At 50.0% G+C, this 18,940-nt stretch overlaps 2 protein-coding genes across 7 annotated transcripts in view; one reads left to right on the forward strand and one right to left on the reverse strand.

The window, feature by feature from the left end:
• The first annotated feature begins 65 nt into the window (after positions 1-65).
• HTR6 (5-hydroxytryptamine receptor 6) lies at positions 66-12,865 on the forward strand. Of its 2 annotated transcripts, XR_008208755.1 has the most exons (4): positions 66-3,195; positions 5,017-5,175; positions 5,259-6,494; positions 12,754-12,865. XR_008208755.1 is itself a non-coding variant. In XM_052691806.1 (3 exons), the coding sequence occupies exons 1-3, from the start codon at positions 2,467-2,469 to the stop codon at positions 5,670-5,672; spliced, it is 1,302 nt and encodes a 433-aa protein (XP_052547766.1). In that variant the 5' UTR covers positions 66-2,466; the 3' UTR covers positions 5,673-6,600. The 2 variants fall into 2 exon arrangements, 1 of the variants encoding a protein (XP_052547766.1); XM_052691806.1 differs by lacking the exon at positions 12,754-12,865 and having other exon boundaries at positions 5,259-6,600.
• TMCO4 (transmembrane and coiled-coil domains 4) overlaps positions 6,824-18,940 on the reverse strand; it is a 37,210-nt gene continuing 25,093 nt past the window's right edge. For 2 of the 5 annotated variants that reach the window (XM_052691792.1, XM_052691793.1), the window contains 2 exons: positions 17,750-17,867; positions 6,824-8,237 (listed from right to left, as the gene is read on the reverse strand). In XM_052691792.1, the coding sequence (XP_052547752.1) occupies positions 7,818-8,237; positions 17,750-17,867 (538 nt within the window). In that variant the 3' untranslated portion in view covers positions 6,824-7,817. Of the gene's footprint in view, positions 8,238-9,139; positions 17,162-17,749; positions 17,868-18,940 lie in introns of those variants that run through there. The other 3 variants (XR_008208754.1, XR_008208753.1, XM_052691795.1) reach the window with 3 other exon arrangements.

The raw sequence follows: 18,940 nt of genomic DNA on the forward strand, positions 1-18,940 counted from the left end.
GTCAGAACCAGGCAGTGCAGGAGAGCACAAGGAGCGCCACGGTTCCCTTCAGCTTTCTGCTGCCTTCCCTTCAAGAGCAGGGAGAGCCGCTGGAAGGAAAACCAATCGCAGGGATGCAGCACCTGGCCCGTGTCTGCACTTCTGGTCCCATTCTCGTAGGCTGTGCAAGGGCTCCCTGCGGGTTCGTGCGACCTCGGTCGGTTCTGTTGCCACTAGGTGACACTCTCGATCCAGCACGTTTTGCGGCTTCCAGGAGCGTTTCTGGGCCGGAGGAAGACAAGCTTGGACCAGGACTTCACGTAAGGCTCCAGTTGCTGGAGGGAATGCAGCATGCTCAGGTGCTCAGGCTTTGTTCAGTCTGCTCTGGAGCAGAAGCTCTGCGGTGAAGCTGAGATGCTCCAAGCTTGGGGTGCAGCGGTGCTGAGAAGGAAGCGGGGCGTTGGAGCAGCAGCGTGGCCCAGCTGGGATAAACGTGTGCCGCTGCAGTGATTTATCCCAGCTGGGAGGCCGCCACAGCGTGGGCTCAGGGTGGGTTTCCTTGCTTGTTCCCAGCACAGATGGGACGAGGAAGTGAGGCTTTCCTGGTACAAACGCATTTCTAAAGCAACCTCCTGCTGCGATCAGAGCCTCGCGTGTGCGTGCTCTGCCCCGGGCTGCCTGCCAGGACAGCGTGACGCAGGGCCGGCTGCGGAGGTTTGCATGGGAGCAGAGCGTCCCAGGAGGAGATCCTGCAGATGCAAAGGGGCAGAAGCCACGCGCAGGCACCCAGGGGAGCTCATCCTGAGCAGCTATGGAGTGGCACACTGCTGGGGGGAGCACCGTGCTCCTCACACACAGAGATGAGTCCTGCTGTGCATCTCCCTTCTGTCTTGCTCGCAGATGGCATCCAGGCCAGGCACTCCCATTCAGCTGCTAGGAAAAGTGGGACAGTTGTTGAAAAGCAGATTAGCGAAGCAGATCTTGATAAAGAGACAAAGTTCTGTTCCTTCCCTTCATTCACGTTCTCGTTTCCCACTGGTATCACAGGCAGTGCGTTAGGGTCACACAGGCACATCCTCACAACTCGCTGCTGCTGTGGCCACGGAGATGCAGGGGTGTCCCATTGTCCCATCTCTCCATCAGCACTGAGGTCGGTGCCTGTGGCTGCGGTGCCCTCAGTGGGCCCTGAGCCCGTTTGAAGGACAAACCCTGCCAGCAACGAGAAGAAAACGATCAGTGTCTGCCAAGCACCTCGAGGTACTGACTGTGAAAGGTGGAGGTGGGAGCTCAGGTTGCACGATGGCACCTGGAGATTTGGAAGCATCTTCTGGAGGATGGGTTGGAGGAGCTGCTGGGGCACGTAGGGTCCTCAGCCTTGCTACCAAAGGGGCAAGTCGCCCTGGGCCCACCCAGCCCCCTGCCTGCCTCTGGCTGCTGTCTGAGAGGGCAGCTGCAGGTACTGGATGCAGGCTTTGTTGCTCTGTATTTGGTTATGCAAAATTGTGCTCTCGTCAGCCGGCACTGAGGACGGAACCTTGCACTCAGCACTGGCGGTCGGGCTCAGCCTCAGAGCGCTGTTGGCCTGCAAAGTGAGCATGGGGTCTGCACGGCAGAGGGGAGGCAGAGCACGGTGCGGGCTGTGTCTTTAAGGCACAGAAGGGAACTCTCTGGCTGCCACTTCGCAAAGTTTAGCCCAAATCCCCGTGTTCATTAGCAATTCATTGCATCTCCTCCTCTCCCCTCCGCCCCACCTCCTCCGTATCGGCATTTCTGCATCCTGCGCTGTGCATCGCAGAGCAGCAGGTAAAAGTCTGGCTGGCTGCTGCACGCACACCGTTCACGCACATCCCCGCACGCCCGACGCACCTCTGCCTGGGGCCAGGCACCGCCGGGCGGCTTCCCGTGCTCCTGCATCTTCCTCCCCGCGTCTGAGCGTGGCTGGGTGCATCCCCGCGCCCACCCCAGGGCTGCTCTGCCTCTCCTCGCCGTCTCCGGCTGCAGCAGCAAAGCTCAGGCACGGAGGAGGTCGGTGGGGCAGAGCCCTGCAGGTGGGCGAAGGCAGCGGAGAGCTGAGAGCTGAGAGCTGAGCGTCCCCAGCGCTGCGTGGTCCGTCTGACTCCCTGGTGCAGAGCATCACAGAGTCCGGCGTGTCCTCCCGTCCAGAGCTCCCCGGTGCCCACGGCATCCTCGGCGTCCAGCAGCGCTGTCCGGGCACATCCCGGCACGGAGGGGATTCGCAGGGACGAGCAGAAGCCTGGCTGTGAGTAACAGGGAGGGGAACCTTGCTGCTCATCGGCTCCTGGAAATGTCACTCTGTCTTGATTGCCAGTGAAGAGAGAGAGCAGGGGAAGAGAGGGAGAAGAGAGCAGCAAGGAGGACAGCCGGAGAGATGGAGCTCCCTCCCCTGGAGCCGGTTCCTGCCATGATCACATAGCACAGGTGGAGAAGGTCCCCGGCTGCAGAGCCAGCCCCGCTGCCCCGCTCCTCATGGAAGGCATTTTGGGATCCCCCAATGCCAGCGTGCTGGGAGAGCGCTCACTGCTGGTGGGGAGCAGCTGGATGGCCGCCTTCCTCTGCTTCATCATCCTGCTGACCACAGCCGGGAACTTCCTCCTCATCCTCCTCATCGTCACCCAGCGCTCCCTCCGCAACACCTCCAACTACTTCCTGGTGTCTCTCTTCATGTCCGACCTGATGGTGGGGTTGGTGGTGATGCCCCCCGCCATGCTCAACCAGCTCTACGGCCACTGGGTGCTGAGAGGAGACTTCTGCTCCCTCTGGTACGCCTTCGACGTCATGTGCTGCAGCGCCTCCATCCTCAACCTCTGCGTCATCAGCTTGGACCGCTACCTGCTCATCATCTCCCCTCTGAAATACAAGCTGCGCATGACATCCTGCAGGGCCCTCTGGCTCATCCTGGCCACCTGGACCTTGGCTGCTCTGGCCTCCTTCCTGCCCATCAAACTGGGCTGGCACAAGCTGGAATTCGAGGTTTGGTCCCCAAACGTCACCTCCCGGGGGGACGAGGAGCAGTGCCGGCTGGTGGTCAGCTTGCCTTACGCCCTGGTGGCCTCCTGCCTGACTTTCTTCCTCCCATCCGCCGCCATCTCCTTCACCTACTGCCGCATCCTCCTGGCAGCTCGCAAGCAAGCCGTGCAGGTGGCTTCCCTCGCCTCCAACGTGGCCACTGCCACCACCGACGAGAGCACGGAGCAGGTGAAGGGCTGCAGCTGGGGGGGTGGTGGGGAAACGGTGACGGCGCCCTCTGCAGGAGCCAGGGAGCAGGGAAGGCTGGGAAGCCCACGCAGCTCGAACCTGAGTATGGGGGGCTCCAGCGTGTGCCTTGTTCCCATGCGCCGTGTCACAGCCCCCGAACGCAGCTGGGCTCCTTGTGGAGAGGAGGTGTGCAGTGGGGAGCCATGCATTTGTGATGGGACAGGAGCACACAGCCCTCGTCACACTCCTGCAGCCTGCAAGTAGCAAATCCACCGCTGCCAGCCATCAGCAGCATCTCTTGTTCTCCTGGATAAGAGTGGGGATCTGGGGCAACACCCACCTCCATAGAGGGAGGACGGTGGCTCTGCGGTGGTGCCCACGTTCATCCCAGTGATGCTGAGCGCTGAAGCTGCTCAGGAGCACAGGAACAGCATGAGCAGAAGCAGAGAAATAAATTCAGATGCAAAAATGCTCAGTGGTACAAAATAAATGCCGCTTCGCTCATCCCAGAGGGCTTTAATCTTATCTGACTTTCAACTAGCAAATCTTGGCTGTGGTGGGTGCGAGCCGTATGGGGGGGAAAGGAGCTTAAACAGCAAATAGGAAATTCTGGAGGGCACCTTATTTTGCACATCCAGGTTCTATTTTTGTTACCTGGCCTACAATGGGAACTGCAAGATAGCTCTTTACTTGAGGTTGCTGGTTAAGCAGCAGCACGTGTGTTCCTGCAGCCAAAGCGTGGCTGCAGCTGGGGCTGTCTGTATATCTCCAGGAGAAGGTAATTGCCACTAAATCTAACAGCTTTAATTCCTTCTAATAGGCTTTATTGACCTCATATCCTACAGGAAAAGACAAACTTAATTGCATTGAAGTACCTTGATTTGGTTTGTTGTTCTCTTTTAAGAAAGCAGCCAGGACTCAGACCTAGCCAGCCCTCCTGCGCACGATGAGCTGCACCAGGCTCTGAAAAGGAAAATGAGAATCAAAGGAGAGGCAGGAATATCAAAACATGCTTGTTTTCTTTTCCCCTGGGTGACGGGTTTTGGACTCCATGGAGAAACCAAACCCAACCACACCAAGCCCAATTCAACCAAATCCAACTCAACCCAACCAAACCCATCACAGCCTGATGGCCCCACTGCTGTACTGCTGGGGGATGCCCAGCTGCTTTCCTCTGCCACGGGGAGCCTGCACCCACCAACTTTTCAGCTGAATTGAAATGAGGCAAATGTCCCAGCAGGGTGCAGGTTGTAGGTTGTTGATAGGAGCCTCGCCTCAGCTCGGGTGAGTGGCCAGCTGAAAATGCAGCGTCAGCTTTTAAATGGATTTTTGTTCTCTTTTTGGGCAGGAAGCTGAGTGGCAACAGAGCCTCACCTAATTGTGGCAGAGCTGAGATACTAATTAATTTTAGATTGCAAGAAGGGACAGAGAACTGAGTTAGTGAGGGTGTTTGTAGGCTGAAATGCTTGACGCCCCACTTTAAAAAATATGATTATTTTGCTGCTCTACTCAGCAGCCACAGCTGCCTCTTTGGGGCACGCTTTACTCTCAGTCTTACCAAAGCACTGACTGAGCTGGGTTTCCTATGTCACTTAATGATAAAGCTCCTGTTTCACAGGGGAAAAAATAATCTTCTCAGTGTTGAGGTTTTCTATTGCTTCCTCTTCCTGATTTATGGTACAGAGGTGGTGGGGTGGGCCGTCCTCCCGCCTCTGCCAGAAGGGATGTAAGAGTGGGATTTTCTTGCAGGATTTGCAGCACCAAATGCCACTTCCCTTGGGCAGGAGAAATTCTTACTCACCACCCCAACTCCCACTGCAGGTTCCCCATGCCCCAAGTCAGCCTGCAGCTGGCAGCGAGAGCAGGAGGTTTGCGAACAAGCACAGCAAGAAGGCGCTGAAGGCCAGCCTGACACTGGGCATCCTGCTGGGCATGTTCTTCGTGGCCTGGCTCCCCTTCTTTGTCACCAATGTGACGCAGGTAAGCAAGTTCTTGGGTTTTCTTTTGGCAGAGCGAGCTTTTTTTCCAGTGGCAGTGGCCGCTGACCTTGCTGTCCCCCCCAGGCAGTGTGTGACTGTGTCCCTGCTGGCTTCTTTGACGTGCTCACCTGGCTGGGCTACTGCAACAGCACCATGAACCCCATCATCTACCCGCTCTTCATGAGGGACTTCAAGAGAGCCATGGGCAAATACCTGCCCTGCTGCCGGCGCACCGGGGAGCCCCGGCCCAGCGCCATCTCTCTCTCCATGAGGAACTCCAACAGCGGGCCCCGTGCGGCCACGTCCCTCAAGAACGTCCTCGCCTTGCAAGCTGAGACCGACTCCGTTGTCTCCGAGGCGGTGGCAAATGAACACAGCCTGCAGCCGGCAGCTGAAGGTGCCCTGCCTGCCCCCACTGCTCGCTTGGTCGGCCTTTTTGAGATGGAAAACCCAGAGCTGGAGCTGCAGTGCCGGCAGCTCGGCACCCCTGAGGCCTGAGTGCCACCTGGGTATGTCCACTGCGCCCAGGGGAGGAGCTCAGCTTCTGCTTGTACAGCCCAGCAGGTCGCCCCTCACTCACATCAAGGGGAAAAAAACAGATGGGAAGCACGTCCTGTGACTCGCGGGCCAGATTCGGGGCTGCTCCAGTGCTCAGCACATCATGTCCCCTGGGGACTTAATTTTCTCGCCTGATCTGGGCTGTTTCTGTCAGTTTCCTGTGAAAGCAGTGACTTGCAGCATGCTGAAACCATCCCATGTAATCACGAGCAGGCAGCGCTATGGGGGATTAAATCTGGTGCAAAATGCTCAACGCTGCTTTTTGGATACTCCACACGGGTGTGGGTGTTCAGCTCGTTTGTAGCTCCACGGGTATCCTGACAGTAGTAAGGAACGAAATAAGCTTCCCTTCAGCTTTCATCCCACAGCTTCCTATTTCTGGCATACAGCCATCACACTTTGCTCTGACAACCCATCAATTTGAAGACGATGCTGTTTAGAAATCTTTTTCTTTTTTCTTTTTCTTCCAATGCAGTCCGCAGGCACTTAATAAACACCAACAACTTTTTTCTGCTAATACTTCCTCAAGTGCCTTTCAGATCAGAGATGGGTTGGTCGGCTGTTGCTGTGCCCTTCCTGGACTGGTACTCCACCAGGAGGTTTTGGCTGCCCTCCTGAAGCCCACACTTGCACAAGAGAACCCCAAGCATCCCTCCAACACAGGAGGCCAGGAGAAGAAAACCGCACGCCAGGCGAAGTCTCGTTCCTTGTCTTCCTGTGTTGCTGTGCTGTGTGTTCGACTGCATGAGAAATAATCCAGAGGTAAGGTGTATGGAAAGCTCGGGAGGTTGCTGGCACAGGCAGGGCTGCAAGTGAATCAAAATCACAAGCTACAACTGCACTGAGTCAATGAAACATGCCAGATCGGGAGGTGGGAAGGTATTCGTAGCACACAGCACTTGTTTTAACGCTGAAAAACCCAGAGGTGCTCACAGGAGGGAGTTTATCCTCTTGCCACGTTCTCGCCAGGTTGCATTTTCTTGGGCTGAGGAGCAAAATCAGTCAGAAAAGGAACTTGTGTAAAGCTGAGTCCCTCCAGGTTGAGACTGGGGAAAAAGGGAGCGGATGTCAATTCACTTTATGGAAGGAGGGAGAAATCAAACAGGTTTATGTTTATTCTATGCCAAGTATTAGCTTTATTTTAAACCCATTAAAATATAACTAGAGGGGGCTTTTAAGGCTGGAGATGTGTGTGGGATGGCAAGAAGAAAGTCTCCATGTGTTGCTGGCTTGCAAGGGAAAAAGCTTCACGAAGCACTAAGTCATAAAAAGCCCATTCTGTTTTTGGCTGTCCTTCACCTATGGGACTCAAAGCACGTTCCTAGTGGTAACGAGGTCTCAGACACTCATCACCATCAGTTTGCAGGAAGGGAAACAACCTTGTTGGTTGGAAAGTGTCAGAGCCATGGTAGCAAACCTGCAGCAGAGTGGGGAGGGCAGCTCTCAGCCTTTCGCCCCCCTGCTTAGCAGAGCTGAAGTGGAAAAATGCTTTTAATGACCTGCTAATGAGTCCCTCTCCACAACATGCTTAAATATACCCACAGAGCCACCCTCTTTCCCAAGAGCTAAGTACCAGAAAGATGATCCCCAATGGTGGCAGCTGCTTCCCTCAAGAATAAAAGAGCTTGTGCAATGAGGGGATTGCCACTGCTTCCTGAGGAACTATGCTGATTTGGACCAGAATCAGCCTTTTCTTGTCAGCGGGAGATGCTGTGGGAGATTGCTGTGAGAGCTGTGATACTGAGATGCCATGTGCTGGGCCCTCAGCAGGGTCTGAAAGCTGCAGCTCAGCTCTGTGGGTTTTACTGATTGTGCTCTGAGAGCAGTTTTAGTGCTGAGCATCCCTGCCCGTCACAAAGAGCTGCAACTGGCCTCCACGCAGGCCAGGCAAAGCGTGGGCTTGCTGATGGTTCTGCTGCCTCCCACCCAGCCACACGGCAGCCTTGGGAGCTGCAGGGCAGCAATTCACACCCTGCACGGGAAACTCTGCAGACTGTGTAGGGCAGGAGGCTGAGGATGGCTCCGTGCAGCTGATGCTGGGCACAATGCACGTGGCAGCTGCAAGGAGAGGTTTGGAGGTTCAGTTCAGTCTGTGTTATCACCTGCTGCCTGCTTTGCACTGCTGGGGCAAGCTGGGCAGGGAGGTGAACTCTCTGCAGAGAGAGATCCAGGGGAATCCTGTCGGTGAGCACAGATGGCCAAGGATTCATCTCCTGGGTGCAGGCTGCCATCGCTGCTCGTGCCAGCACTTGCAGGCTGTGTCAGTGCAGAGCTCACGCTGGTGCTGGTTGTGGGTGCTTGGCAGTCACTGTCAGCTCCATCCTCCTCCTGCACAGTGTTTTCCTCTTCCCGAGTCTCACTGCCTGCTGCTCCTTGTGATTTCTTGGCTAGAGGGGAGAAAAGTCTGGTGCTGCCCTTCTTCTCCTGCTGACATTCCTTGGTTTTAATGCCCACAGCTTTTAGAATCGTGTCCATTTGCTTCATGTAGTCCAGGTGGCCACTGACCTACAAGCAACAGGAGGAGTGCAGTTAGGGGAAATCTATGGGGAGCCCAGCTCAATCCAGTCCTCTATCCCAAAAGCCACCGCTGCCATGAGATCTGGCTTCAGCTCCAACAGGCTGAAAGGGACAGGTCTGAAGAATGTGGTATTCTCTGGAAATCCCCCTACACGGCTGTGCTCCCGGACCACTTTACCCTTGAGAAATGCATGTTTAAATGCAGAGCGACAAGACCAGACTCTGAGTGCCATGAGGGTAAAGGAGGAGGTGATCTGCCCTGGTGACAGACTCCCAAGCAGGAGATTCCTTGACTCAGTTCAACTCCCTGTTCTCAGTTAGATTACACACCCTCCCTGTGCCTCAGCTTCCTTGTAAAAGCAAATGTCTCATTTGTATGGAGATAAAGTAACTGGAGCAACAACTGCTGAGGGTGTTGGCTGGAAGACGAGGCAGTATTTAAATGTGCATTGATCAGTCCCATATAAAACTGGGAGTCCACGAGGTTTTAAGTTCATAAACCAAATTAAAACCAGCAGTATGCTGTTGCAAATAACCAGACATTTATCTGTAGGGTGATTTCCACGATAAGATAAACCCTTCTGATGCAGATGTTAGGAATGTGTCCTTCGTGTCAGGGCACAGGAGGGAGAGAAAACCTCCTCTGCAGTGGTAATTACTGTTATGTGCTAAAGGCAGAAGCTGCCCTTTCTGATTCAGATGTCCTGTTCAAGCCCTACGTTAGAGGTAACTACAGCCAAGACCCTCCTACAGAGCAGTCTGCAGATCTCCAAAGCTGGAAGCACAGTGCAGAACGCAGAGCTCCTGCCCAATTGCGTGAAGCAGCCTCTGAGTGGCAACATTTGGAGGCACTTAGGACTTGGAGCAAAATGAAGGATTTAATCAGCACGTCAGTAATGCAATATGCAGCTTTAATCAGTCCAGATGGCTCAACAAGCTCTTGATGTTTTGAACAGATCAGTTAATTAAAACAACCATCCAGGGTCTCGTGGACAGGCTGTTAAGACGCTCTCCCCAAAAGTACAAATCTTTTGCTGCCCCACAGCAGAGCTTGGTGCTAAAGAAGGAAACGAGCACAGCGTTGGACAAGGTGGAGAGAAACAAGAACGCAACAGACTGGCTGGGAAGGGCTGCTGGATCTCTTGGTTTGCTCTGTTCTGAAACCCCTATGGTTGCTACAATCGACCTGTGGTGGTCAGTGCTTGGGGTAGAAGTGGCACTGGGTGACATGGCATGGAGCAGTCATAGATGAACTAGATGATGACCTCAGTGGTTGGAATCTTACTGAACCATCACCGACAGAACAGCAAGCAAAATTCCCTGCTATTTCCAAGCTGTGAAGGCATCCTAGTGGGAAAACTGAGCAATTCTACTTCTCAAAAGCCTGTTTCCATCTGCTGTGCAAAGAGCTGAATGCTTCTGCTGGGTGTGCTGGGAACTTCTACATTGCAATGGACAATAAAATCTTTGAAGAGAAATAAACAGCTGCTTGATTCTTTGTCAGAACAAAGTGCAGGAGGAACAGCAAAACAAAAGGAATGGAAAAGTGCTCCTGTAACCAAAACAAACAAATTTATGCTTGTTATAAGGAAATGAAAACAGTGGGTTAGGTTTATCACTGTGCTAAGGTGACTTCTCCCCTCTTGTAACTGATGGTGCTTTGAGTCACTGGAGGACACAACCCAAATATTTATACCACCAATTTGGGACAATTTGATTATAGACATAATAGCAATCAGGTGGATCTATCAGTCAGCTGGAGGAGCCATCAATTCACAGAGCGATGGAACGATTTTCAGTTAACATCAAGAGTTTCCTCATCTTGGCATCACCAGTGAACAATCTGCAGGATTTCCTTCTGACAAACACAAGTTTAAGGGAAGAAACTCAAATGCCTCTATTTCTTCTTTCCAAAAATCCTCAGTCATGGATACTGCCTCAAAACCCATGCAGCTTTCTGCTTCCATACGGTGGCAAGGTCTGGCTGATGGCAGGGCTCCCAAGCTATGCTGGTTATCAATTAAAATGCAGGCACTTTTGCCAAGCTGCAAGGCTTGGAGTTTCTCCCACTTGTCAGAGTGCTGCCTGATAGAGGACATTTGGTTTTGCCAAAATTTCCTGTTTTCCCCAGAGTTTTCTGGAAGCTTTTAGCAAAGACCCAGCAACCTCACACTGCTCAGCCAGAGGAACGGTGCTGGAGTTGGAGTGCATGCAAAAGCCAGTGGAAGAGAGGATTCCATCATGAGAACCATCAGAACATCAAGCAAACCCTGAAACAGGCTGTGATTGGCTCGAGTTACCACAGAAACACAATTCTCCAGTATTCATTCTTTGGAAGCAACGTTCTCCTGAAGAGAAGACAGTGAACATGACCAGTAATTCAGAAGCTGGAATTTAAATGGATTAATAAAAAACGTAGATTTGACATCTGCAACAAGTTACATTGGTGGAAAACTTTGTGGAGCTGCAGTTACTTTGAAAAGACTCTCAATGTCTCTTGCATTATTCCTCTTTAATGTTTCTATTCCTGCTCTGAATAACTGATGGAATAAGGATTAGAGAATGATTCAGCCAGAGGTAATAGGCTTTGCTTCTAAGTCATCCCTTTGCACAACTGCAATTCTTTGGATTGAATAATTCACCGGCTCGACTGGTAAAAGTTCTGCTTGAATTTCAATGGCACTTCTTGAGCAAGACAGCAATTTTTACACACAATCACCTTTCAGCCACAACTCACTGATCAAATCCTTCTCACCGCTGTAACTGGGGGCTCAGGCCAGTGTCACACCAATGCCATTACTTCCCTCTGTGTTTTTCTCCACCAAACTTTGATACCTTTTGTGGGCACACGTCGATGTTGGCAGTTCTGGGTGAGCACTGTTTTTCTGTTTGGAGTTGTGCATTGCTGAGAAGCTCAGTTTTCCTCTCAACCCACCTCTGTCAGTTCCAAGAGCACTATGATGGAGAGCTTTAGCTACGTGGTGTGTGAACACTGAGTCTTTCCAGCCATGTCACTGGCACTAAACATGCCACTTACTCCTACAGTGGCTGTAATACAATACTTATCTGTCTGTGCTAAGTCAAGTAGAAGGTACTTAAATTAGATGTTATAAGGAACGCCTTAAAGGCCTGGAATACACCAGGCACGTCATTGTAGCTGGGAAATGGTTTGAACATAATCTCTTAGACCTCAGGGGAAAAGAGATGGCCCAAAATAAAGGCTGCATTAATGTACTGAAGCACTTGGAAGACCCAGAAATCTGACATCATGAACTACAGCAGTCCACCAGCGATGCAACACTGATCAAGTCAGGATGATGGAGAAGTTTTAGAGGAGCTCAGTTTCTGCAAATGAGGACTCTGAGATGAGATGAACTCTCCGTATCCGGATGGTGTAACAGTGTGCCTGCAGCAGGGGGAGACTCCTCCCCTCTGACTCTGACTCTGACAAAGACCCATCACCCCTCCTCTCCCCTTCTTCCTCCAGGAATAATGAGATCTGGAAGTCAAACGTTACCAAAACAGACCAGATTTTTAGCTTCATGGAATGAGATCAGTTTTCACCAGCTAAGCTCTGGGGTGCAGAGCACGCTTCAGCATTCTCTGAAGGGCATCCCCAGCTCCTCCTCTTCCTTACCTGCCCGTAGCACAGGTAACATCTCTTACCAAATCTCAGACCAGGAAACCAAATCATGACTTATGCTCAATGGTACAGGAAATAAGCATGAACTTGGCTAGTTCCAATGAATTGGAATGAGCTCTTGCTGCACCATTCGCTAAATGACTTTTCCTGCAGCTCCTGTCCTGTGCCTCATCTCAGACTGCTCAAAAAGACTCATCATTTATGAGACTTGTACTGATCCCAAGCACTCACTCTGGGGCAATGGCTCATATCTCCCTCCGCTCCCATTTTGCTGATGGAAATGACTGTATGTGCTGAAAGGAGGAAATGATGTGGTGGCTGAAGAGTGATAACAGCTTCCAAGATAACGCCTGGGTTATGAGGGCATAACTCTCCTCCTTAGGTCACAACACCCACTTCTGCACTGCCAGAAATCAAACTGCCCTCTCTCTTTTAGTGGGTGATTCAGTGAGAGCTGTGCTCTTTAGTGTCATCCTCCCGGTGCAGATTACAGCCTCTTGTCCTTTACTGTCTCCCATGCCAGACTGAAACTTTGGATGGGTGGCTTAAAGGCATGGGTTCAACCACCAGCAGGTAGGACAGAGGAAACAGGAAGCTAAATTCTCCTAAATCCACCTGACTGTTCTTTGTGTAGCCACTCTTCCAGAACCAAACATTATTAACACAACGTAGGAAAAACTTCCATTGCTTTCACTGGCAGTTTTCCTTGTGTAATGGCTGTGTGATTGGGATGGCTGCTTGCAAAACCTACAGCTACAAACCTGTTCGCTATAAACCTGTCAAGAACAGAGTCTGCACTGTCTGCCTTTATGAGAACAAATTTTTATAGGGTACTTCAAAATGGTTCTCTTTGCCTTTTAGGAGCAGCTAAATATCCCCTGCCTTCCAAGGGGTACATCAAGATTAAGCAGTACGTCTGTGATGGAGCAAGGAGGAGCAGCGTCCTTTGAGTTTTCATCTGCCACCAAGGGAAAACAAACTAAAAGTTATTAATGGCTCAGTTTGCACTTTTTTGGAGAAAGCCTTTCAGTTCCTTCCTCTGTTTCAATATATTAACACTATCAGTGCCCACTCCTTGAAGATAAAACATCTTTAACATGTATTTAATATATGATTCAATCGTCAGAGCTCCCAGATGTGTTCAACAGCAAGAGACACCCCTCAAAACTAAGGCCTGACCACTTCAGGGTTGCAGGGACACATGAAGAGGAAGCAATCATCTCTGTGAGCTTTTATATCCCAGTGCAGCCCAAATAATAGAGGGACAGAGCCCTTACAGCCTAGCAAACCACCAGACTTGTCTTCACAAAGACTTGCACATCCTTCTGGGAAGAAATCATCATCAAACTTGGCCACCAAAGAACTGTTCCAGCACCACCACCAACAGCACTTCCCTTCTGCCAGCTGACAAAGGGATGAGAAGAAAAGAAACACATATTTGGGATGCTGAATAGATTGAGAAGAAAACCTTGTGAGACTAAAGAGGAGACACTAAGGAGTTATTTCAGGGGAGATCAGTTCCCTGTGACACTGTGAAGAGGACTGGATTTGTCTGCCTTCCTGTGTGCAGATTTGAGAGAACGCTCTCCAGGAGCCACTGTCTGAAGCCAAGTTCTGCACCTCACTGCTGCTCTTGTGATCCTCTTCATTCCTGTTACCATGAGAGGTGGCACTGCTCATTTGAAACAAGTAGAATAAGGGTATAATGAGAACAGGCAACCTTTTGCATTTCCAACTCCCCGTGTTCTTAATTAATCCCCACAATTAGTTTTTTGCTTCAAGTCTTGGGAATACTAGAAATAAACGACAGTTTAAAGTATTTTGGGGGAAATGCCTGAACCACAGAAGTGCCAAATCAATTGGATTGCACAAGATTCACACTTGTCATCTGCTTCTGGTATTTCTGTACCTGGCTGGCTGAAGGCCAGACTGTTTGGAGCCTGTTTGCATTCCCTTCTAACAGGAACACTAAGCTTCTCTCTGAAAACGCTTTTGGAAGAGAGATCAGTTATTCCTGTTTTTCAATTGCTGAAAGACAGCTTCCCCAGCGCTCAGTTCCCACAGCAAAGAACGGGTAGAAAGCTTTTGAGGTGGCTCACAGGGAAGAAGCAAAGGTGTGCCAAGGTGAGACATGGACTATTCTAAAAACGAGCTCTGCTGTTTTGCCTTCTGTCATGCAGAGATGCTGCAGGAGAACACGGCTGTGAGCACGTTTTGCTGCTACATCCTGTTACAGCAACTGCTCTAGAGATAAAAAAAAGCACTTGTGTCTGTGAGCTGTACAAACCACAGCTCCATCCAGCTGTGTGCTTGAGCAAGGAGGGGTTTAATCTCAGGTGGCGTTTCTGTTGTTCCCTTTATGGGAATTTATCAGCTCCAGCATGATTTGAGCAGCTGCCATTCAGACACCATGTCAGTGAAAAGCACAAAAAGGAGAATTTAGCTGCCAACGTTCTCTCTAGCAGACTTGCAGCCATGCATTCCTATTGCCCCAAGCTTGAGAGTTCATCCCTGCTTTCTGCTGCAGTAGAACTGCCCAGAGGAACAGAAGCAGCCATTCCTGACTTGTGAGCTTCTGCTTCTGACTCTGAGCAGTGCTGCAGTATTCAAATGTTAGTGCAAAATGTAATCTACAATATCCCACTTTAACAAACAGCAATCAATCCATTACAGCTCAGTCACTTCCTTGGTATCCCTAACAGGTGCTGTCAAATAAATCCACTGAACAAATCAGTCCCATTGTAACCATCAGGAAGGCTTTTATAACTGCATTTGTTGAGTGGGAGAACATTCTTCCTTCATTCTTTTTTTTACTGACAGCCAGAAAAAAAAAAACCCAACACATACTAATCAAGAGAGACGTGCCAGAAATGCCTCACAGGTGAACTCGTGCTCAGAGCGAGGTCTCCTAGTCCACCACTCATTGGAAGACTGTGATGCAAAGAGAACCAACCCCTTTGGGCCCAGACTATTGCTCATCCTGGACGGACAGTGAGATGACACAACACTGAAGCTGTCTGTGCAATACTTTCACACTCAGCACCCTGCATCACCCAAGCTTTATTTCTCTATCACTGCTCATCCCTGCCTATCCCTGGCTGCGTTTCAGTGGGACCTGAAGGACTCCAGTGTTGCAGCTGTCCTTGCTGAAGGTCCCTCGGCAGCTGGGTGGCTGCACAGCCACTCTTTGCAGATCTTTCCAGGTCCTTTGCAGAGCCCCAGGATGGTCTGTGAGGGTTGAGGGCAGAAATAAAATGAAGGCATGACGGATAAGCTCATCCCAGTGCCTGCTCATTGTGCTGAAAAGCAGGCAATTAACGATCATCATTACTGTTCCTCAAAAGCAGTGAGAGCTTAATTGAAAAGCACTCCTGTTTTTCAGATGCTTAATTTCCACTGAAGCTGAGAATGAACTGTATTTTTCTGGTGATCTCAGGATGCATCAGAGATCTCTGCAATCCCAGCAAGCCAAACTCTTCCACACACAGCCAAGCACCCTGACTGGAAACACCGCATCAAGCTGTCTCCTCTTCAGCAGCCCCATCTCTGTGGGCTGTGAATGTGCCCATTTCTCAAGTCATTCTATTTATTCTTAATGTTTTGAGAGCCAAAGCTCAAAGAGAAAAACTCATAGGGGGAAGCAGCAAAGCAATAGGCTCCAATGAATTACCCCACAGCAGAAGGCACTCACCATGGAACACTTCTCAGGCAACACTATCTACAGACAGCAGAGTCTCTGCATCGCTTCAGGACCTTTTTCAAATCAGATGTGTGTTGTGGGTTATAAATCTTTCTGCATAAGACATCTAAATGATAGGAAACTCCAAACATTTTATGGAATTAGGTTTAAAAAACAAAGAAAAAAAGAAAAAACCTTTACTGGGAAGCTGAAGGAGGCCTCTTAGTCCTCCTTTGCTTGAGCCATTACACTCCATTTCTCTGAAATGTGCACCAAATGACAAGCTCTCTGCAAGGCAGATGCCTGATTTACATCTATACATAAGAATATGCATTGCCATGGGTGTGCAGAGCCATCTTCTCTATTTCTGTAGAAAAATCAGGAGGATGTTCTGTTAGGCAGGATACTGAACTTGATGGATATTAGTGTGAACTACTGTAGCTGTTCTTATGTTTTGTTTCCTCTACTAGAAAGACAGATTTTTTTTCTTTAGTAAAGCAGATTTCTTGTATTCTGCAATTTATAGAAAACATCTCTCTATATTTCTCTTATGCAACTGCACTACATTTGCAGCAAGATCCATCCTTGCTTACTTGTCACTTTTTACACAGAGCTTCTGAATATTTCCTTCCCCTTCTTGCTCTCTCTTTTTACTTTTAAAATGTTTGTCAGAACACACTGTGTTTCTTTTCATAAAGCTCCATGCTCTGGAAAATGGATCAAGAGAATGACACTTACTTAATACACGTTTTCCTTGCTGTGGGAATTGCTCTTTTTTCCCCCCCAGTGCTTTGCAGTAAGATTAAAGAAGTGAAAGTGTCAGCTCTTTCTGAAATGAGAACAGTGCTGGGATTGTCTGCTGGCATCAGGCAGCGCAGACACAGATGCACAACAGCAGAAGATCAGCAGATAGCAGCTCTGCAGCCACGATTCATTTAGCTGAATGGTAAATGGTTCCTTTGGGGAAGAATGGAGAGGCTGAGGGCAGGGTCAGGTCTGCAGGACTCCAGGGGGTTTGAGGGTCAGAAAGCAAAAGGTCAACAGAAGGAGGGGCTCTGAAGAGAGGAGAGCAACCTGGACTAAGTTGACAGGAAACATCACCCCAGTGTCATCACTGCTTGGCTTCTTCAGCCATTTAGATGCTGGCAAGTGACTGATGACAATCCCAGGGATAGTGAAAAAAATGAATGTGGGAGTGTGTGGAAATGCTAACCAAGGCAACCCAGGAAAGTGCAAAGATTCCAGAACAGCTACAGTGCTGGACCAATGTTAAAAGGTTCTATCATACCACTTCCTTCTAGGAGGCCCACATTTTGGTCTGTGAAGTTCTTATTTTATCTGTATGGCATTAAGCTCTGTGTTTTCTGGCAAGGGCTCATAGCTCAGTTCTAATGAATGAAACGAGCTGGTAACAGTTGGGTATTTTTAGGATCAGCAGGCTGGTTCTCAAAAAATTGAAAGAATTTAAAAGTGCCTTTGGCTCCAGAGCAACACTGACAGTGCTACCAGCTTGTGGGAACAGGCAGGAGGGGTCACAGCAGGAAGAATGATGACAGATGTGCCCTGAGCTTTGTGCTCCTCCAGTCCAATCTGCAGAGTAAAAGATGAGCTGAATCATGAAGATAAGGGAAAACAAGACTGCACGTCCAAGATCCCAGTGATTACGAACACAGAAGCCAAGTTCTGCATGATCTGCTCTGTAAGAGTTCGCTCATGAGTAACGATGAGGCACTGAGATCATTAGTTTGCTTACGATAATCGAGTTGAATACTGCTAATCAGTAATGACAGCTCTGAGGAAGCTGAGTGTCTACCATGCACACAGGTGAAACAGGTGAAGCAACACCTCCTGCCTCCTGAAAACACGTACCCCAAAACACAGCAGCCTCGCAGCCCAGCAAACCAGCAAACTGCTACCACAGAGCTGTCAGTGCAAGCTGCCTCTTGCACCAGGGTCACTGTGGCCCAGGACCAAGGTACAAGGGCATGCAATCATCCCCGTGTGAACTGGCACTGTGCTGGAGGAGCCATCCAGATAAGGCTGCAGGCTGCACCTGCTCTGCTGCCATGCGTAGCTGCACGTTCCCCAGCTGCTGACCTACCGTCCCAGCATCACGCTTCCTCCTGACCAGTGACCGTGAGGACAGATGGGAAAAGTGAGACTAGAAGTAGTACTTACTACAGATGAAAGGTCCATGTTTACCATCCTCCTGTCGTCCAGCTTGACTGGCTGGAGGCCAGCAACATTTAGCTGGACAGAAGAGGTTCTGTATACAAATCCCAGCAGCCAGTCTCCCCTAGGAGCAGAGCGAAAGAAGAGTGTGAATAACTCCTGTCGCTGAACTTGCACAACATGTGACTACACAGAGCACAGGGAGAACAGAAGGGCTGGGAAGCACAGTCTAGTCTGGAGCAATGCCCACTGCAGCTTTGTCAGACACAGGAATCAGAACAGTTGCCAAAATCAGGACAGACTCCTGGGAGGTAAGAGTGTGAGTCTTAGTTAAATCCTGATCTGGGGATGCAGTCTCATTACACTCAGTGAGTTTAAAAATCTGACCCTTTCTGGGTTTGCTTGGAGGCTGCAATACATTCCCATTTACTCTTTTTAGTGCACTAATAGGTTGAAGTTCTGCAGGCTCCAGAGAGCTGTAAATGTGATGAGGCCAACGATACCAATGCTGCTGACGCAGACATGGGCTGTGAAGCTCCTCAGCACGCTCCTGATTTATAGGTACTGTATAAATATGTAGTTTCAGTGACAGTAGTAGGAAGGGTCTGTTTCCACTGTCAAGCGTTGCTGTAAGTCCCTGTGGCAGTATCAGGGTAGGCTACAGGATGAAGAGAGGAGGTGATGCATCCTTTGGAAATACATTGCTTGTTCTGTGCAGAACCCAGGTGCCTGAACACACTACAGCCTGTGGAGCAGATTTAAGCTGGATGTGAGGGGTGTGCAGACTGGGAGGGCAGCAGATGAGGCTGCTCCTTTCACTGCAAAATGCTGTGAGCTAAAAGTCAGGAGTCGAGTCTACGCAGAGCTCTGCAAAATCTTTGCAGCACATCCACACTGCATTACAGTCACTTTTTTATCAGTCACCCCATGGCTGGCTTTTTTTGACATGCTCAATGAGTCTTAACTAATTTGGTTAAGGTTTTCCACTAGGAATTTGTAACCTTGCTGTGAAATCAAGGGGGGCAGCCCTGACAGCTGGCTTTCACTCCCTGCCTCCTTTCAGACTTCAAAGCTGAAAGAGATGAGCTGCAGCAGCCTGAAGCTCAACAAATTGTGTCCAAATCTGATCTTGCAGAAGTATTATTCAGTGTAATTCATGTGAACTAAATATAGCTACTCCTGAAGTGACAGAACAAG

The sequence above is a fragment of the Tympanuchus pallidicinctus genome, unplaced genomic scaffold (assembly GCF_026119805.1).
Source record: "Tympanuchus pallidicinctus isolate F22 unplaced genomic scaffold, pur_lepc_1.0 scaffold29, whole genome shotgun sequence".
Lineage (NCBI taxonomy): Eukaryota > Metazoa > Chordata > Aves > Galliformes > Phasianidae > Tympanuchus > Tympanuchus pallidicinctus.

Excerpts from the sequence above, each read along its gene's own strand:
- HTR6 (XM_052691806.1), top strand. The coding sequence starts at position 2,467 with ATGGAAGGCATTTTGGGATCCCCCAATGCCAGCGTGCTGGGAGAGCGC. Across the intron at positions 3,196-5,016 it reads CCGACGAGAGCACGGAGCAG|GTTCCCCATGCCCCAAGTCA; the intron begins GTGAAGGGCTGC and ends CTCCCACTGCAG. Across the intron at positions 5,176-5,258 it reads TTGTCACCAATGTGACGCAG|GCAGTGTGTGACTGTGTCCC; the intron begins GTAAGCAAGTTC and ends TGTCCCCCCCAG.